Source organism: Camelus ferus, chromosome 32 (assembly GCF_009834535.1).
Source record: "Camelus ferus isolate YT-003-E chromosome 32, BCGSAC_Cfer_1.0, whole genome shotgun sequence".
Lineage (NCBI taxonomy): Eukaryota > Metazoa > Chordata > Mammalia > Artiodactyla > Camelidae > Camelus > Camelus ferus.
This window is the reverse complement of record NC_045727.1, coordinates 22517548-22537887: the sequence shown is the minus strand read 5'-3', so window position 1 is coordinate 22537887 and position 20340 is coordinate 22517548. Positions and strand designations below refer to the sequence as shown.

Below are 20340 nucleotides of genomic sequence, written 5' to 3'. Positions count from 1 at the left end.
ATATTTGGCTCCAGCCTGACATTCGGATCTGACAACCAGAGCGCCTTTGAAATTGACCTCCTGTGGGAAAAAAGCAAGGAAGAATAGGTGGGCAGGATGCGCAGAGAAGAGCCCTTGAGTTCTTTCATTCCTCCAGACACACAATCAGGGGTGAGGGACCTAGGATGCTTCTGAGTCAGCTCTCTGTAGGGGAAGGAGAGGGGAGGAGTGGTGCAAACGGGGAAGAAAGAGCCCAAGTGCTGTGGGGCGCCTCCGTTGTGTGCTGCAAGGAAAACATTTTCTGAAATTAAAAGGGATCCTTAGATGTCGCAGGAATAAAAGCTCCTGGCTCTTCTTCCTTTGTGGTGGTCTGCTTTGGAAGACATGAGTTATGGGAGAGAACAGAATTGATCAGGTAACAAACAGCCCCACCAGGATTTTCTCCTCACACACACACGTGCACGGGCATGCACACTTGGGCACGCTCCCCACTGGTTTTGAAACTGCTCTTGGGGGTAACTTGCACGACAAAACTTGGTTCCCAGAATGGAAGCCAAGCCCCTGTGTGCAGCCATGGAGTCACTGGGAGATCACTGGCGCGGAAGTGACGGGGGGGTGGCAGTAGGTGGTCAATGACTGTGGACAAAGAACTCAAACCGCAGCTGCGGCAGGGGTCCTACAACTGGACGGGCTCCCTTCTGTGGGTGGCGGTTCATTTGGTCCCCTCTACACCCTGGCCGTCCCTAAGAGGTGACAGATGTCCCGCTGGCACCTGCCCTGTAAACCATGAGCCCACGTCTGGCCCGTGTTAGCGCTGTCAGCACAGAGCCTAGAAACAAGCCCCATTTTGGAGCCAGGCACCCAACGATGCTTGCTGGGTTCCTTCAGGGTTATTTAGAGCAGACGGCCGGAGAGAGCAGACCCGGGCTCTTTGCAGATATTTGGAAGCTATGGTAAATTCGCGTCAAACTGACTTCATTAAAAAAAGATAAACAGTTCCATTACTTTCTAATTATAAGAATGTGAACTAAAGGCTAATGAAATTGCCAGATCCAGGTTTCCCACTAGTGGTTTTCACAAACAGATCGGACTCACTTGTAATTCCAGCATTTTAAGTATTCAGCAAACACATCATTAATGCCAGCTTTCTTGCTGTTTTTTTTTAAATATTTTTTTCCCATTTTTTTAAATTGAAGTATAGTTGATTTACAATGCTACATTAGTTTCTAGTGCACAGCACAGTGATTCAATTATATATATATATCTCCTTTTTCATTATAGGTCATTACAAGGAATTGATGTAGTCCCCTGTGCTCTACAGTAGGACCTTGCTGTTCATCTGTTTTATATACAGTAGTTTGTACATGCTAATCCTAAACTCCTAATTTATCCCTCCCCTCTTTCCCCTTTAGTAACCATAAGTTTGTTTTCTGTCTGTGAGTCCCTTTCTGTTTTGTAAATAAATGTGTTCATGTCATTTTATTTAGATTCCACATATACATGATCTCATATATTTGTCTTTCTCTGTCTGGCTTATTGCATTTAGTATGATCATCTCCAGGCCCACCCATGCCAGCTTTTAAAGAGACAGAAAGAAAGTGTACCATCGTACCAACTTAAACACACATTCGTGAAGTATCTACTGATTTACATTACTACTGTCTTCACTGGAAAACTGATTTTTTTTAAAACACACTTCTAATTGATGGATGCTGAACAAATGCACTTTGGCTATACATCCAAAATTTTCCAATCTTTTTTGACATATAAGTGGAGCCACCAAATGTAGATGCTTCAAATGTGCTTGTTTCTGAATTTGCAAAGATCTGGGTCACTGTTTTACAGCCCAGCAAGCAGATTCCTCTTGGCTGTTGTCACAGCTCCAGTGACGGGGCCACCCTCTGGACTCAGGAGCACGTTCGTGTGCAGAAGACTGTGACTGGAAGCATAGCTTTCTGTGAAATTTGATTCTACGTGTACAACGGCTTCCCCAAAAGCTGGATGTGAATATCATCTCCTGGAGAATTAATGGTCCAGGAGAGTCTGGGTTTTAACCCTGGGTCCAAGAAATCAACAAGCAGTAATTGGCAAGCAGAAAAAAACGGCAGAGTATGAAATGGTGTGATTTCCCCTTATTCAAAACCTTTCGTTCTCATCAGCAGAATCTTGCTCTGTATAGGCAGCCGTCTCCGAGAAAAATATCGTATGAGTGTTGTACCTGGGAAAACCAAGCCCAGAGCTCACACACCACGCAGAGGGCCTGTGACCAGCCGAATCTAGGTCTGGTTTCCAAAGGACAGAAGGGAGAGATAACGAAGGCTCAGTCCCACGCCCTAAATCCCTGTGGCTAATCTCCAGATGTACTCACAGCCCCAGTCAAAGGTTTAACCCGCCAACAACCAGCCAGGTTCAGTCATTAGGTGAATGTTGCCCACTGATTTCTGCTTCTTGGCTTGAGAGTAAAAGGGAATTCCCGGCACTAGGTCACCATCAACAAAACTGAAATGTGCAAAAGTACAAGCAAAAGGAGGACCCCTTTCTTAAACTCACCCACCCCTTAACAAAAATAGAAGGAAGGGAGGGAGGGAGGAAACACAGATACGGAGCCCAGATGGAGAAGGACAAGAAGCCTGATCATCAGTAGATGAACTTTAAAAACCCGCATACAACTGTGTACCATGTTCAGCAACACTCCCGTGTTCAGGGGTCATAACAGATTTGATTAGGTGGCACATCAGATCGAGGTTCTAGATTATGCAGCAGTGGTAACACATACTTAGTGACCCGGGAGCACTTAGACCAAACAGCTGTTATAATCAGACTTGTCTGCATTTAAACCAAACAAAGAACTATTACAAAAACCAATCAAATCAGGGCAAGTAGCTTCTCACACATACTTGATTCCAAGGAGAAAACTCACTCATTTTTTCCCCCTAAAGCCCACAGCACTCATTTTAAATGCTTCGTCTTTGGTGTATTCTTAGATAAGACACTCAACAAATTCTATTATAAATCCTTCAGACTTTTTGCTCTGTTATATTTTGAACACTATGTTCTATTTCTAGAGAGAAAGAAAATGATACCTTTGAGGTTGGTACCGCAGCGCACTTAGAATTCACATGTTTGGAAGAGACCCTGCGTTGGCAAAAGTGTATCCGCTATCCATCCTGACAACTTTGCCATCCCATTTGCAGACTCATTTCAACTGTTTCTTTTTTTTCAACAAGCCATTTAACTACCCTAAAATCCGCTGAGAACCCCCGTAAGCAAAGGCAGAACACCTGAGTCTCCCAGCTCTACTGGGACAGCATGGAAAACCTATTAATAAGAGTATCTTCACCACCAACCGGGAGAGAGCCAACGGGTCTCTGTATTTGACAGAGACAGTGGAGTTTCTAAAAACTGGAATAACGTTTCTAGCCTGGGGAGCCCAGGGGATCAAACAGCGAGGGTCTCAGAAGCATCGCCTGACCTTGGAGCTGGTACCACTGGGAAATAGATACTCCCAAAGAACTCACCTCAGCGTGAAGCGGTCCTCGGTGGAGTTTCTGGAGATGGAAACAGGGAAAGTCAGCACCTCTCCTTGCCTGACCGTCTTCGGCACGTACTGGATGGCCACGTTGTCATCCAAACGCAGCTCTCTCAGGGCCGGCCGGCTGTGGGTCTGGTAGAGGAAAACGCTCCCGATTCTCTGCAAGGGAGGCCCCGACTCGTCGATGTCGTTGTGGCCTGTCCGCATCCAGCCGGCTCTCCGGGCATCCTCCCCGGCGCAGTCCCCGCGCGCATCTGCGGGCTGCACGGCGTAGTACAGCTCCACCGCGGGGCCGCCCGCGGGCGCCTCAGCCGCCTTCCGCCTCCCAGCCGCGGCCGCCACCACCGTCGGGGGCCCGAACCAGCCAGCCGGGAGCTCCAGCTGCGCCACGCACAGCCCCAGGTCGCCCTGCAGCCGGCAGCCGGCGCGCACCTCCCGGGTCTCCCGGAAGGCGAAGACCCGCAGGCAGGGCAGCCGCGGCGCGGGCCCGGGGTCGTCCCAGTCCCTGCCCGCCAGCTGCAGCAGCACCTGCACGCGGGGCCGGCTCAGGTGGACGCGTTCCTGCAGGACGTGCGCCTTCAGCTTCCAGTTAAGGGAGAACTTGCTGGTGAACCCAAAGGGGCTGGAGGGCAGCAGCAAGTCCTGGGGCACCACCTGCTCGACGGCGAAAGGCCCATAGCTGGCGTTGAGGACGGGGAGACGCCTGGACTTGTAAATCAGAAAGGACTCCACGCGCGACTGCAGGCTGGAGTTCCTCATGATGTCCTGGTTGGCTTCCTTCAGGAAGAAGGACACCTCCGCGTTGTGGATGCGGTAGGTCACCGGGAGGTAGGTGGGCAACAGGGAAAACCTCTGGATGCTCTCCAGGATGCCCCGGCTCTCCGCCACTGTCGGGAGGAATCGGGGTTCAGGCGTTAGAAAGTCAAGAGCAGCGTGACCAGCACCTCAGATGTCTTCGCACCCCCTTTATGATTGCTTGCCCCGTTCCAGTACTAACTATGCAGTATTCTTTACCCAAAATGTCTTACAAATCAACTCATTCTACACTAAATATATTTCTTTAAAAAAAACAAAAAACTGATGCCGCTGGCCTACGTGGACCGCCAGGTTCATTAGCCACGCATAGAAGGTGCAGCATGCAAGTAAATCAAATAAAAAGGCAAAGTAATGCCTTTCAGTTTCAAGTAGTGGTCACGGTGCCTTCAGGAAGTGATGGGTTATGCCTAAGACCTGCTCCCTTTCTGTTCAAAGGAGACGTCCTCGTGAGAAAGGCCTCAAGAACATGCCGGCATCCCCCAGACAAGGGCAGTCCCATTAACTCAGCCGGAGGGGCTGGGATTGGAAACAGGAAGGACTTTCTCAGCGTGTGGTTTGATGCCGTGTCTGTGTTCTGTCCCACCAGACACACGCGCTACACTTGCAGACACACTAACCAGTGGGAAACGATAAAGGACATTGAGACGGGCCACCGTAAAGCACTTGGACAGCGCACGCTTTCCTCAGGGAGGGGCTGAGAGAAAAGGAGAGAAAAGACCTTGGAGGGAGAATGCTGGAAGGGGCCGCTGAGCTGACCATGTCACGTCAGGTCCGCGTGTCCCTCGAACCCAAGAATCAAGGGAAGCCCTTGATCACTTTAAGGTCACCTGCATCCTCTGCAAAAGCTATGTTGACACCAGTGCACAGAAAGCGTTTTTTTTCCCCCTTACTGAACACATCCCTCCCTCAGGGGAAACTAAAATTCCAAACTGTTATTTTTACAATGTGCCTTATATTCTGCAAGAAAAACACAGACAGAGAAATTACATAATTCAAGAACCAATTTAACGGGTTTTAGAAATGGAAATTATTGGCTCTGGGAACACTGACTTCTTTGCAAATCTCCACAGTCATCCGGAGCCCTTCTCATTAGGAGCCATGTAATTATCTCTGGTTATTTTGCAATAAAAGCAACTCATTCCCTGCCAGTCATTGGGCCAACCTGTTTCAAAGGCCCACGTGAACGCATTTTCCAATGCACAACGCCTACATGAGTCTGGACCCCTCTTGGAAGCTGTCGGTGAACAGAGGGGAAAGCAAAGGACTCAGAGAAAGGGGTCTTGCCTGCAGGCTCTGCTGCACAGAGCTCACGAGAGAGCAGACAAGATGTGGAAACTCTTTGCCTCTCCTGGGCTGGTCTGACGGAGGAGGATGCTGACCAGAGGATGGAAGTCGCTCTCGGGTTCTAAGGGTGCAGGGCACTGAGCTGTGGTCCATCCCACTTCTGGGCAAGAGGCCAGCCTGACTGCATTCATCCTGAGTTGACAAACAGCCCCGAGGGAAGGGCGCCCCCAGTTCCCTGGTATTAACAACACTCAGGCCAGGCGGATCCCCAGGTCATCAATTAAGGCTTCTGAGGTGCCGAACCATCTGAAACCACCCGTCCCTGAGCAGCTTTGATTCACCCAAACAGTGGTTCCATCTGATTCCACTTCGTAAGCAGGAATTTCTTTTTCAAAAATCAGAATACCACACACCTAACAAGACGCCTCACTCCTTCGCAGGGTTGCATTTTGCTTCACTTTCTGGAAACCACTTAGGATTTATATTTTCAAAAAGCCTGTGTTTTCACGTGTAAGTTTTCTTGGAAGCGAAGGACAGGCAGGGAGTTTTGTGCCAAGGTTCCGGGCTGAACCTTTCTCCATCCGTCCCCCAGGTCCCACCTCCCCTCCCCCACCTCGCTGGTGACCTGCCCATCACCCCGCAGCCTGAGGCACAAAGGTCTCTCCTCTGGAATGCTCCCCTCGACTGCACGATTCTGTGCTCTGTGCCCCACCAACGTCCTTCTGTCCGTCCCATACTCCCCTCCCACGGGACCCCTTGCTCTCCTGTAATTCTCTTAATGCTCCAGTGGGTTACAGGCAAGTGCGCAGAGAACACACACAAGGGCCCTTTCTCCATAATAAGACGCAGTCGTTAGGAGAGGACTGGCAAATATCAGGTACTCAGTAAGTACTTGATTAACGAATGCATCCACAAGTGAACTGTGCTTTCAGGCATTACCGAAAGCAGCTTATACTTTGACATCAGGATTTTGGACGCGGTCTTCTCTGTAGCTGCCCTGCTGTAATTAGAATCCCAGATCCTTTTATCCCATCAAGGGCAGCATGTAATCTTGGCGACGAGGCATGAGGGAAGGCAGGTGCCTCTCCACGCAGGGAGGTCCGTAAAAGACCCACATCAGTCACACAGTGTCCCCTGATTCTTGAAAATACATCCGGGCGGCACTCAGAGCAGCTACCTCGTGTTGCCTTCACGCCGGCTTGGCATTCACTTTCGACGCTGCCAACGCCAAGTAACTAGGGTATAGATGGCTGAGCATTAATACCAGACTCTGAGGCTCTGTGATCTTTGCGGTTGAACATCTGGCCCCTACTGCTTGAGGACAGCAAACTTACTTGTGCCACTAATTACAGGTTCCCGGGGCCATGGCTCTGGCCCCTCTGGCTTTATTCGGGAAAGCCATAAGGGGGTCATCGTGGGTACCACTCAAAGGGGAGTAATTTCTAAGCTTTATTCTGCAAACAGCCTATTTGTCTTTTCGCCTGGTATCTGACCGAAGAGTTTATTGCTTTAAAAATGCTCCAAGATGACCTAAAGCTAGTGTTACTTCCATTTATGCCTTTCCTTTTCTAAAACAAAACTCAGAGAAAAATATTCCAGCAATGTACAGAGTGGGCCAAGAAGTCGAGAACACCAGTTCCACATAAAAGCGAGCCAGGCGTCAAGCAACAAAGGAGCCACGCATGCTACATCTCAGTTAATGACCCATTAAGAACAAAAAAATTACACTTGATTTTGGTGCCATGGCTTTCGATGCTTATTTGAAACTAAGTGATGTTTTCCCATCTTTAAGCAACTGCCTGGCCTCCTAGAGATTTTATATTAATTTTAACATTTGGAAAAGATAATTTCCCCTGAACAAGGCTTTTGAGAAACGTGAGGAAGGGAGCCGTTTGAGCCGAGACCTTTATGTTTTCCCCAGAGCGGGCTCCGAAGCAGTAACTAAGAGGATACGGTCATGAGTAAACCCTGCGTATCTGTGCGGAACTTCCTGTGCAGAACGCACGCCGTGAACTTGGAGAATTCCTGAGAAACCACGGGGGATGCAAACGTCGCGTGCAGAAGACACAGCATGGTTAGGGCTGCCAGACAAAATACAGCAACCCAGCTGGGTTTCCATTTCTCATTAACGGAAATGGTGATGGGGTGCGCTTATAATTAAAAGCAAAACACAAACTTGCTGTTTATCTGAATTCCAAATGTGACTGGGTCCGCAGGATCCCTGTTGGCTCACTCCAGCGACCTGAAGCTGGGCGTCATAGGAGGAGGATGCTGGCCGGCAGAACTACGCTGGCATTTCTAAGGGCAAAGGCCACACCCCCCGGGGATGCCCGCACTTGGTAATGTTCCCGAGGCCGGCTGCTGACAGTATCTGTCATCAGCTGAGCTGAACAACGCAAGAGTGATTCTGCCCACGCTGCACAGAAAACTGGCGAGTCAGGGCTTCCTGCAGCCTCCCTGTGGCCTGAGGCCCGGCCAAGCCAAAATGATTTACAGGAACCTGGCCCCCAGGGTCGCAGCTGCAGCAAACTGAGAGAAGGGGACTTTACAGCACTGGCCTGGGGGAGGCAGCACACCCCGAGCGCCCCCACCCCGCCTCACTGACCCGGGAACGCAGGGACGGCGGGCTTCCGGGCGCACCTCCCGTGTGCACCTCCCGTGTGCACCTGTAATGCGAGCACGTAAACACCGCACGGGAGGAAGAGGAACCCACCGTGCTCCGTGGGGGGAAGCCCAGCGCACTGGAGGCCGCCCCCATGCAAGGACAGCCAAAGAGAAGGCGAACACAGGCAAAAAAACAGAAGAATAAAATGCTTGTTGCACGAGTAAAAGCTGCAACACCAGTGGTCGTTTTAAAGGACATTCAAGAGTCCGAGGAACAGCAGGGCTTTGAAGAACGGTTACCACAGAGCATTAAAGTATATTTTACACAAAATAACTCTGAAGCTCTGAATAATCAAGAAAATGCAGGCCCTTTGTTATTTCATAATGAAATAAGACTAAGACGGAAGAAGATATGGTAGCATTCAGAGTAAGGGATTTAAAATGGTTTCAGAAGCAATAAAACAGATATGAGAAAGCAGAAAATTGAATTTATCCTATGAGAAGGAGAATTTGTGATCTTTCCCTAAAGCTAAGTGGAAAAGACAAGAAACGAAAATGATCGGTGGCGGACTGCAAACAGGAGGTGCATTAGGTACATGCACAGATAACGGGGCTTCAGAGGGAAGAACCAGAATCTGCAAAAGAAGCACCGTGACAAAGACAAGAGAGAAAAGAAAACACTCCTGGGGTATAAAAAAATAAATATTTCGTCTTTCCTGAAGACATTTCCTAATGTCAGGGATAAATAAATAATTCTCTAAGTGCTTATTTAAAAACAAAAATTTTTAAAGAAAAATAAAATGAAACTGGCCTCAGTTGGGTCGATGGTGCAAAATTAAGTATTAAAACATAATAAACACTTCCATAACTCTGATGCGGAATGCTCTAACTGAACAATTCTCTAACCTAGAGGTTTTCCTGATAACATGTGAGGACGACAGCAAGACGCAAGGTTGCACTCTAACTATCCTTCCTTTAAAAAATCGTACTTTTTAATATGAATCCTATTCAGGCAGCGAGGAGGTGGATCAAACGGTAACAATGAGGAACAGGACAGTCATGGCACAAACAGGAAAACATTTAAGCACAGAATAAATTCAAATAATGTTTTAAATGGAGACAGAACCAACAAGGTCGAAATAGTTATTGATCAAAAAAAGATTCATAATCCAAACATTATATCATTTAAAAATTATAACTTGGTAAAAATGTCAAAAGAAACATGAAAAGAAAACAGAAGTAAAAGTGTACAAATTTTACAAATTCATAGGTGAAATGGGTTTATTTTTGTCAATGGTAACCAAATAAATATGTATTCAACTATACTTTTTATAAGTTTGAAGTCAGGCTCAGGTTTGGCTTATATATTGGTAAGGAAGAAAGAGAGAAAGAGAAAACACAAACAGGATATATTGAAAATACAGAACATAAACCATCAAAAGAAAAATGATAGAAAATATAAAATATGATCAAAGGAGTAAGAACAAATTTGTTACTTATGACACTAAATATAAATGAGTTAAACTCTCCTGTTAAAAGGCAAAGACTGCCAGAATGACTCAAGAATTATAAGGAAAAAAGTTTTAAATTGGCTGCAAGAGAACCCCTAAAATATAGTGACTGAGAGATATTTTTTTTAAAAAATCTGAGCATAGATATTCCATTGAGGTGGGGGAAAAAGCTGGGTTTACAACTTTAATATCAGAGGATAAAGTAAAATTCAAGAGAAAAAATAGCTAACTGGGTTAAAGATCTTAATTTTTATGGAAAGATACAACTCACAGTGCATATATAGTAATAAATATTTTATGCAAAAACATATCTCCTAAATTAATATCACAAATCTCCTAAAGTTATAAGTAGAAAGTGACAGTAAGTAAATTTTGTTTGAAAATTTTATGTATGTCCCTTCCCAGTTTCTGACTTATAAAGGATGGAAAAGTAAGGATATGAAAATATAAATAATATAAATTATGAGGTTGTAAACTCTACAGAGGACACCATTTATTCTGTACATATTCTGTACACCTTTCCAAAACATCACATATAAAGCCACAGGAAAACAAAGCAAAACAAAAATAATAACTTAAACTGTATTCCATGAGCATATATAATAAAAATATAAATTACCAACAACAGAAAAATAGAAACACTGTTACTTGCTTGGGGAAAAAAAAAGTACTAAATAGTTCTTGGATAAAAAATAAAAAGAAAGCTTTAAAGTACGCTGTATTTACAAAATACCAATAGTGACAAATTATGTATCAAAACATATGTGAGGCAGCAAAGACACAGTCAAACGCAAATCCATGCAGGAGTCTTCAATGCTTTCAGCACCATTGGTGTTAAACAGAAGAGAATGAAACTGACAAAGCATCTTGCTGAAGAAAAGAGAAAGCCAAAACAAATAACAAAACAAAAAGAATCCTAAGGAAAAAATGATAAAAACAAAAGTAAGAAATATTGATATAAAAGATAGTAAAATTGAGAATTAAGCCAAAGCAGTGCTAAATTAAAAAAAAAAAGCTTATAAAAGTGATTGCTACAGATGGCAGATTAAGACCGTTCACTTACATACTCTTCCAACCCCAAAATCCTCATGAAATAGCCTAAGTTAAAAAAAAACAAAAGAAAGAAAAAACTCGTGTAAATCTAGAAAGCAAATATAAAGACAAGATCAAGGGGCCAGAGAGATGGTGAAATTCTAAAGGACACGTCACAGATGGGCTGAACGGGTCCCCTATTGTGGTCATCTGGTAACGGTACCCTCAAGTTTTCTACAAAATCTTATTTTTGTCTGCCTTATTGGTCACTATCTGAGAGAGACGTGTTAAAGCTTTTCCCAGTAATTCTGAAACGGTTAGGTTCTCGTATTTCAAACAAGACCTGACCGTGTTTGTCTTCAGTATCTTGGGCAGCACCTAAGGAACCACGACCATCATGTCTTCTTACGGATTACGTTGCTGGTGATAAAAACTTTCCTTTTGTCCTTCTTTGTGTTTTTGGCTTTGAATTGTACTTTTTTCTGGAGATGAATACAGCCACCCCTCCCCACTTTTTCTTTGGTTTTTGTCAGCATTTTCTTAGGACAACTCTTGGCCTGCTTGCATTTTCATTAATTCTGTGTCACTTTTCTTTAGTGTCAATGTCTAAATTGATTTTGATTGTAAGCCTTTGCTTGAATGATTTGTTTGGATTTATTCCTGCTGTTTTATTGTATGCTTTACATTTGCCACAATTTCGTGGGGTTTTTTTTTTTTCATTTCTTCTCGTTTGCTAGATTGATTTTATGTGCTCCTTTTTCTTTTCTTTCTAGTGGTTAGAAAATCCTATAAAATTTCTTTACTATCAAGAAAAAAAATATGCATTCAAACTGACTAATAAGCCAGAAGGAAATTAACAAATTTGAACAGACTCATAACATTATCACCGTGGGAAAATATTCAGGAATTTGTTTAATAAATCCAAATGAAGGAAGATTAACTCCACTCCATTCCTCTCCCTTCAAAGTCATTGGAAACAGCAACAAAACCTTACATAAAGGAGAGGAAATTTTCCAACCCCAATGCAAGAAGAATAAGAATGCAGCCCAAACCTCAAATTCACAAAGAGTATCCAACTTTGCATGAACTGCATAGCTCTCCCCAAGGGAGAGAATGAAGGTGTCTTCATGGACCAGAGGGTCCAAATGTGCTTACAATGGCAAGCCCTAAGCGGGTGGCAGACCCCACGATAGCTGGGATTGACGAGGAAACCCTTTTAATAGGCACTTCCTGTTTCCTGTGGCCTTCGCTGGTCACAGGTGCAGCGTCAGAGACGAGGTGCAGGACAGCAGACGGCTTTACTGCGCGCCGTGACATGCTAGACATTTTGTGAGCCTCGCCACGTTCCTGAAAGCCGCAGACTGGGACAAGAGGTGTGCCTCTAGGAACTTGGCTTAAAGGGGCTTCAAGACACAGACCCAGCTCCAAGTTCCACTGGCTCCGCTCGCCCCCCAGGCTCCCTCCTACATGCGGGCACCGGAGGCCGCCCTGCACAGAGACTGGCAGCCAACCGCCAACCCCCGGCCTTCACCCGGCCCCTAACACGCGCTCAGCGGAGGACTTGCGCTTCCTTGAGAAAACACAGGCCACCGGACAGGAGCTCTCTCCCCTCCCTCCAGCAGATCGGCCAGCCACTTACAACTTGCTACCTGCCTTTGCCTACTATGACTCTCCTTCTCCTTCAACATCGAGTCCTCAGCGTCCAGCAACTTTTCCCTCTCAAGCTTCCCCAACTTCTGTTTCTCCTGCTCAACTGGATAGCTCCCCTCAGTTTAAAAACACACTATACTCAAAAAGCAAGCAAAACTGGCCCCTGACTGTAAATCTCCTTTTATCTACCATTTCGTCTCCCTGTTCCTTTTCAGACACATTTGTGTGTATATATACACTATTGTAAACACGCTTGTAGACAGGCTTGTATTTTGTTGATTACAGACAACCCCTTAAATACATGTGTGCGTGCACACACACACACACGCACACACAGAGTTGTCTCTGGTCACTGGGGTGGAATAAATAGCACTTCCCCCCCAAAGATCCCCACAACCGAACCCCAGGAGCCTGTGAATACGGGACCCTCATGGCAAGGGGGACTTTGCAGGTGTGACGAAATCAAACGTCTTGAGATGAGCAGATGGTCCTGGTTCATCCAGCGGGACCGGGGTCCTCACAAAGGTCTTTATAAGAGGATGGCTGGACCTCAGAGAGGAGGAAGATGCTTCCTGCCGGCTCTGGATGAAGGAAGGGGTCACAGCATAGAAGCTGGAAAGACAGGGTCCCCTGGAGCGTCTATAAGGCACGCCATCTGGGGAACAATTTTAGACTTCCGACCTCAGTGCGTTTCTCTTTTAATAACTGGAAGTGTCGTGTCTGTTGTTTCGTATTATTTTCCTCCTTCTGTGGAGAAGGAAACCGGGAGTCAAAGGGATGGAGAGGTTGACCGAGGTCACACAACTAGAAGGTGCGTCGAGGTCAGTGGCGTGCAGGAGCCAGGCAGGCGGGGACTCACAAGAGCTGAATCTACGTGCCTCCTTCCAGCCCCACGTCCAGTAACCTCGGGTGGGGAGGTGCCAGCAGCCCGGGGTGGGAGCACGTACACTGTGGGAATTGACAAGCCCGACAAGCCGGTGTCCCTCCCTCCCTTCCGCCAGAGTCAGGCAGCAAACAGTCACCAGGCTGGTCTGCTGCCTGGGTGTCAATTCACCCCACTCCACTGTGATCCTGTCCCTTCTTCTGCTATTGTTAAAAAGATTTCCTTGGTTCCCCAACGACTCCCTTGTAAATTCACATTCTGCCACTCAGCACTCAACACCTCTAGGTGTTCACCGCTGTCCTCCTTCCCAGATCTTGTTACCTGCTGCATCCCACTTATGCTGCGACCAGACTCAACTGCAGATCGCTCACCAAACGCAACCCCTTGGTTCCCTCCTCTGCTGCTCTCACGCCCCCTCAAGGCAAATCTCCAGCAGGAAAACTGCCATCTGCCCTAGAACACTGCATATGAGGGCCCCCAGACCCAAGACCCCCTCCCCATACACCACAGTTGGACGGGGTCCCCACACCTATGCAATATCTTGATTCTGTTTTTCTCCTTGGGTATGTGCCCAATTCTGCTTAGCACTACAATTTGTTTCCCCCACCAAATTATTTATTTAAAAATTACATTTTGTTGTGAACGCTGTTCTGTATGTTCTAGAATGATGAATGAACATAATACTCCCAGCAACCCAAAGTTAGGTGCTTTTTATCATCCTTGCATCACAGGGAGGAAACTGACACTCAGAGGGGTTAAGGGACTAGCCTAAAGTCACACAGCAGGCAAGCGGCAGAGACAGGATTCCAACCCAGCCGTCTGGCTCCTTCACCAGGAAGCACTGTGACCCTCAAGGAGAGATTCAAGGACCCAGCCCTGCCGTGTTCATCTTTCCATGTTAAATCGTGCTTTCCCCAGAATTTGGCATGAGTACCAATGGCACCCTGATGGATTAATTCCCAGTGGTGCAGAGAGAAACATATTTTCAAAAATGGTAACGAGCCACGTCTCTCTTAATGAATACTGGGGAAAAATGTAACTCATACATCAAGTCCAAGATTCGTGACTGTACTGCCAAGGCTGACACGGAGGCCGGTACTTTGCAGTGATCGGTCTATAGCAGCTGCTTGAATGTCAGGTCCAGGGCTTCTCGGACACGCTACTGCAGCCACAGGTGACACACGAGAGGCCCCAGAACCCAGCACAGAGCTGGACACACTCGGGGGCCTTGTGATGTGTCCTCTAAGTGAGGAAATGCTATCTCCAGGGAAAGACGCCGGTTGTTCTTTGGGACGTGAGAGCACAAAAGGGCGCCTTCAGAGGACCTGGACAAGAAGTGCGCCCCCTTCAGCCCATGACACCAGCTTAGGAGAAAAGTCTCGAGGTGGAGATGAACCACATTGACTTTATACACTTGGCTCTTAATTTGCTTCTAAAGCGTTGGATTTGTTGCTTCAGATATTCCAGAAGTGAATTTGTCTTCATTTCTCAGGCACATTTTCATACCGTGAATGATTCAGGAAGCTGGCATTTGACTTCAGCTTCCCCGAGGAGCATGACAACTAAAGAACGTAGCCCGTGGCAAATACAGCATCCCCGCCACACACAACCCCGTACAGATTTCAATGTGAGCAGCCCTCCAGCCTAAAGCACAGTGCGCCAGGAGAAGCGTTCGGAGGCTGTGAAGCTGTCTTAAAGGCAAGATACCTTTCTGTCTTTATTTTTTTTTTTAATTTTAAATTATTTCTTTATTTTGTGGGGGGAGGTAATTAGGTTTAATTTTTCCAGGTTTGCTTATTTGTTTTTTAATGGAGGCAGTGGGGACTGAACCCAGGACTGAATGCAGGTAAGCAGACACTCTACCACTGAGCTACACCCTCCCCCTTTCTGACTTTAATCACTCCTCCTGCTGTTGGGGGCGCGAGGGTGTCTGCCAGACGCTGTCCTTGGTGCTGAAGAGGCAGGCTTTCACAGGACAGACACGGCCCCTGTCCTCACGGGGCTGACCTCCTAGTGAGGGGGTGCAGATTAAAACACAAGTAAAGAAACGAACCCATGTAATGTAATTTCAAGCAGCAGTAAGTGCCATGAAGAAAAATAAGCCAGGGTGCGAGGACTGCAGCGTGGCCAGTCAGGCAGGTCTGCCACCTGAGACGGGGCGGCTGGGAGGAGAGGCACACATCCCCATATGCATTAATCACATTTAGTCCCTGTCAGCCTGTAGATTCCGCTCGCTGAATGCCAAAGCCTGGAAATTAAACAGAAATCCAGTCTTAAGCTTGGTCTCTCCACACCAGGACCACTGAGGATAATTCTTTGTTGCATGAGGTTCCCTTGTGCATTGCTGACTAGTTACCAGCGTCCCGGACCTCAACCCTAGATACCAGTCGACGTCTCCCGCCCAGTTGTGACAGCCATAAGTGTCTCCAGACATTACCAAGTGCCCCTCAGGGGAAAGTTGACAGGCAAACATAGGGCACCCACTTAAATGTGAATTTCAGAATAATAACGAATACGTTTTTAGAGCAAGTCCATCCCAAATATTGCATGGGACATTCACTGTTTATTTGAAAATCAAATTTAACTGTTCAGGCTGTATTTTCATTTGCTCTAACTGGGAAGCAAAACCGCTCCTGTGAGAGAACCACCACTGCAGTTTTACAGTTTAGAAAACTGTACGTATGAATGCCACGTATGTATGTACACATGCATGCGTGCCAGTCAGGGATGTGTGTGCGGAAAGGCCACATCAAATGCTCTGATCGCTCCGAGCTGTGAAGAAACAGCTACACTGACTTTTCAGACACAGCGAGTGTTGAAGACCCACTAAGATGAGATCAAGGGGCCTGGGATCTGTTATTACCAGATTCTGAAAACGGAGATAAAATTCATGTCACGCCCAACCCAATATATTTTTCCTTACAGACTTGACAAAAAGGTTTGACTATCACAATGCATAGTGCTGTCCAGAGTTCAGTCACGGCTGCACTCTCATACAGGAAGAATAACACGGGTCACATTTCTGGGAGATGAGCTGACAACACTAAGAGAAGTTTGGAATTCCCTTTCTCTCTGCCCCGTTCATTGCACGCCCTGGAATCTATTCCAAGACACGAAAAAATAGAAAGGAAGTTTATATTATAAGAATGTTCAGTGCAGCATCAGGCTTAAAGTTTAAAAATTAGCAACAAACTTAATATCCAGCAAAAAGTGTATCTAACCACTGCACACCGGTTAGAATGGCCAGAATCCAAAACACGGACGACACCGATTGCGGGTGAGGACATGGAGCAACAGGAACCCTCACTCAGTGTTGGTGGGAACACAAGCGGTCCAGCCACATTCAAAGACGGTCTGGCCATTTCTTACAAACCTAAAACGCACTCTTTCCATCCCATCCGGCAATCGCGCTCCTTAACGCTCACTCAAAGGACTGGGAAATGTACGTCACACAGAAGCCCGCCTAGAAATGTTCACCAGGGTTTGTTCTTCATAACTGCCAAACGTGGAAGTGAACGGGATGTCCTTCAGCAGATTGATGGGTAAACAAATTGTGGTGCCTCCAGACAAGGGAATATTGGTCAGTGGTAAAGAGGAAGGCGCTGCCAAGCCGTGATAAGATGTGGAGGTAACTTGGATGCATGTTGTTAAGTGGAGAAGTGAGTCTGAAAACGCTACGTGCTGTGTAATTCTAACTGTGTGACCTTCTGGAAAAGGCAAAACCATGGAGACCGTGAAGAAATCAGTGGTTATTGGGGTGGGGGAGGGGGGTGAGTAGCTGGAGCACAGAGGATTTTTAGGGCAGTGAAACAATCCTTTACGACGCTCTAGTACAATGGTGGACACATGTCATCATATATTTGTCAAAACCCATAGAATGCACACCACAAAGAGTGAGCCCTAACGTGAACTGTGGACTTTCATTAATAATAATGAATCCACATTACTCACTGATTGTAGCAAAGGCCCCACACTAAGAAGGGCTTATGGGAACTCTGCACTTTTTTGCTCAATTTCTTCCATAAACCTAAAACTGTTAAAAATAATAGTCTACTGTTTTTTTTTTTAAAGAGTATGCATATAGGAATATAAAATTGGGACAAATAGTAATATAAGCAAAGAACTCAAGGCAAAGGTAAAAGTTCATAATTTAGCATTCTTAATAAACCTTGAACCAAACAGTAGCATATACACAGAAAATGCATGAAATGGAAGAACACGGCTCCTGGAATTCTCACAAGGCCCATTCACCATCGTCCTAGAAGCCCACTCTTCATTCATCCTCCGTCTCACCAGAGACCCACTTCCCCCTGAGCAAACCACTCCTGAGATCCAACATTATAGTTCTGCCTGGTTTTGAACTTTATATAAATCAAATCACGTGTGTGATTTTTGTGGCTGGCTTGTTTAGCTCAACAGTGTGTTTGAAAAGTTCATCCATGTGGTGGTGTAGAGGTGTTTTTCATTCATTTTCCCAACTGTTGACAAGTCAGAGTATGAATACCCTGTAACTTATTTATCCATTAGATTCTACAGTTGGTGGACGTCTGGGTTGGTTGCGCTCTGGGGCTAATTTAAATATTGCTACTGCAAACATTGTTTCAAATGCCTTTGGTGCATAGGTCCCTGCATTCCTTTGGGGTCTATATGAAGAGTAGAATTACTTGGTCACAGGTGTCTGTTTAATAAACACTGTTATAATCAATACTAGCAAATAGTTTACAAAATGCTGCTATCAATTTACCCTCTTTGAGAAGATTCAGAGTGTTCCAGCACCTCCTCATCGTAACACTTAGCATTTCCAATCTTTTTCATTTCTAACACTGTGGTGTATGGAATGTGAGATCTCTTTTCAATTATAATTTACATTTTCTGGATGACTAAGAAGGCTGAACAACTTCTCAGCTCTTACTGGATACTGAATATCCTCTTGTGTGACATGCCCTTCAAGGCTTCTGTGCATTTTTCTATTGGATGTTTCCACTTCTCCCTGACGGGTAGGATTTCTTTATAAACTAGAGACACAGAGTATTCTGTTGATTACATAGGTTACAAATAGCCTGTCTCTCTAAGACCATCTTTTGATAGATAGAACTCTTTTCTTTATAATCCAATTGTCAAACTTTTCCTCTACAGTTATTAATTCTTGGGTCCAGTTTATGAAATCTTTGTTTATTTTAAGGTTTTGAAGATACTCTTTTACAGAGTCTTCTAGAAGATTTATTTACTTACTTTTTTACATTTATTTCTATGTCCCATAACCAAGTCTGCATGCACAATATGCTGTAGATACCAGAATTCATCTTTTTCCATGTACGTATTCATTTGACCCAGAACATTTTATTTAAAATTCCACCTGCTTCTCACTCTTCAGCAAATCAGTATTGCACTAATAAAGCGTCTGCAGAGAAGCGTTCTGTTGAGTCTGCTCCAGGGGTTTGTCTGCCCTTGCACCAATATTCCATATTCCAATTACTGAAGACTTTATGTCCCCGGGACACATACTCCTGCTTTGCTCATTTTCATTCTTGACCTTTTAAATTCCCATAACGAGTTTTAAAATCCATTTAACTGATTTGGGGACATTTCATATTTCTCTGTTTTTGTATTCCATTAGCTTTTTACTATCATCAATGTCAGATGTCTCCTACCTTCTTCTGGGATCATCACATGTTGTTTTTCTAACTTCTTAAAATGGGAGCTAAACCACTGGCTTCTTTTCAAATATATGCGTGACTTCCGCTGGAGCCTACAAGTTATACGTCGTAACTTTACTCGGTTCAAAATATACCCTCATTTTCATTGCAATTACATCTGTGACACATGGATTATTTAAAATGGTATTTATCAAGTCCCATATGGGTTATTTAAAATGGTATTTATCAAGTATTTACCAAATAAATGGTATTTATTTTTCAAAGTTATGCTTTGTTATTGAATTCTAGCTAACTTCAACTGAGAAAATATGACATATGACTGCAAACATCTGAAAAGTGCCAAGACTTGCTTTATGACCTAGGATATAGGTAATTCCGATGAATGCTCTGTGTACACTTAAAAAAGAATGTTTCGTCTCTGCAGGTTTTTTGTTTCTTTGTTTGTTCAAATATTCTTTGCTCTTGTGGAAAATTTGCGGGCTTGGTCTGTTAGCTACTGAGACACGTGCGTTAAATTCTCCCACTGTGATTCTGAACGTGTCTCTTTCCCTTTTAGTTCAATTTAGAAATTTTATAGTTTGAAACTCCAGGAATAGATACATTTACATTTAGAATTGTTATGCCACACTGGTGAAGTGATCATTTTAAAATATGAAATGTTTTAGGTCTCTCGTAATTTATCATGGCGTAAAGAAATTATTTTACCTGAGATTAGTACACTCAGATTATTAGTTCAGGTTTTACAGGGTCGCTATAAAACCTCTCCTCCCACAGTTGTCCCCGTCTCAGAAAATGCGACTTCATCATTCCAGCATCGCTGACAAAACCTTTGGAGTCGTGTGTTCCTCCTCCCTTCCTCCCATCGCCCGTATCCAGTCCATAAGCGTAAATTAAAAAGGTGTCTAGAATCTCATCTCTTCTCTCCATCTCTACCACTACTTTCTGTCAGCCAGGGTACGAACTGCTGGGTGGGAGACAGGCTCAAGGATGTCCAGGACAACGTGGCACATATAGCCGATATTCTGTGATACCTTTAATGGAGAGTAAACTTTAAAGATCATATAAAAAATAACTTTTTTAAATGCCAGCCTAAAATGTAAAGCTGCCACTCTTTCCCCTGAAGAACACCTTCCAGTGATTTACCTAGAAGAAAGTCTCAAGTCCTCAGGAAATCCCACAGACCCTACGGGACCCAGCCCATTACCTAATCTCTGACCTTGCCCGCGGCCACACGCTCCCTGCTCCTCGGACGCGCTGACCGCGCTCCGAGCCCAGGGCCCTCGGACCTGGGCTCCACTGGCCTGGAACAGTCTTCCTCAAGCAGGCCTTGCTCCCCACCTACCTGCTGACCTCTTCTCAAGCGTCATCGTCATTGTCCTCCGCACACAAGAC

At 45.4% G+C, this 20340-nt stretch overlaps 1 protein-coding gene across 1 annotated transcript in view; it reads right to left on the bottom strand.

The window, feature by feature from the left end:
* TMEM132D (transmembrane protein 132D) overlaps positions 1–20340 on the bottom strand; it is a 527204-nt gene that overhangs the window by 362440 nt on the left and 144424 nt on the right. The window contains exon 2 of the mRNA XM_032471211.1: positions 3498–4398. Coding sequence (XP_032327102.1) covers positions 3498–4398 — 901 coding nt within the window. The remainder of the gene's footprint in view (positions 1–3497; positions 4399–20340) is intronic.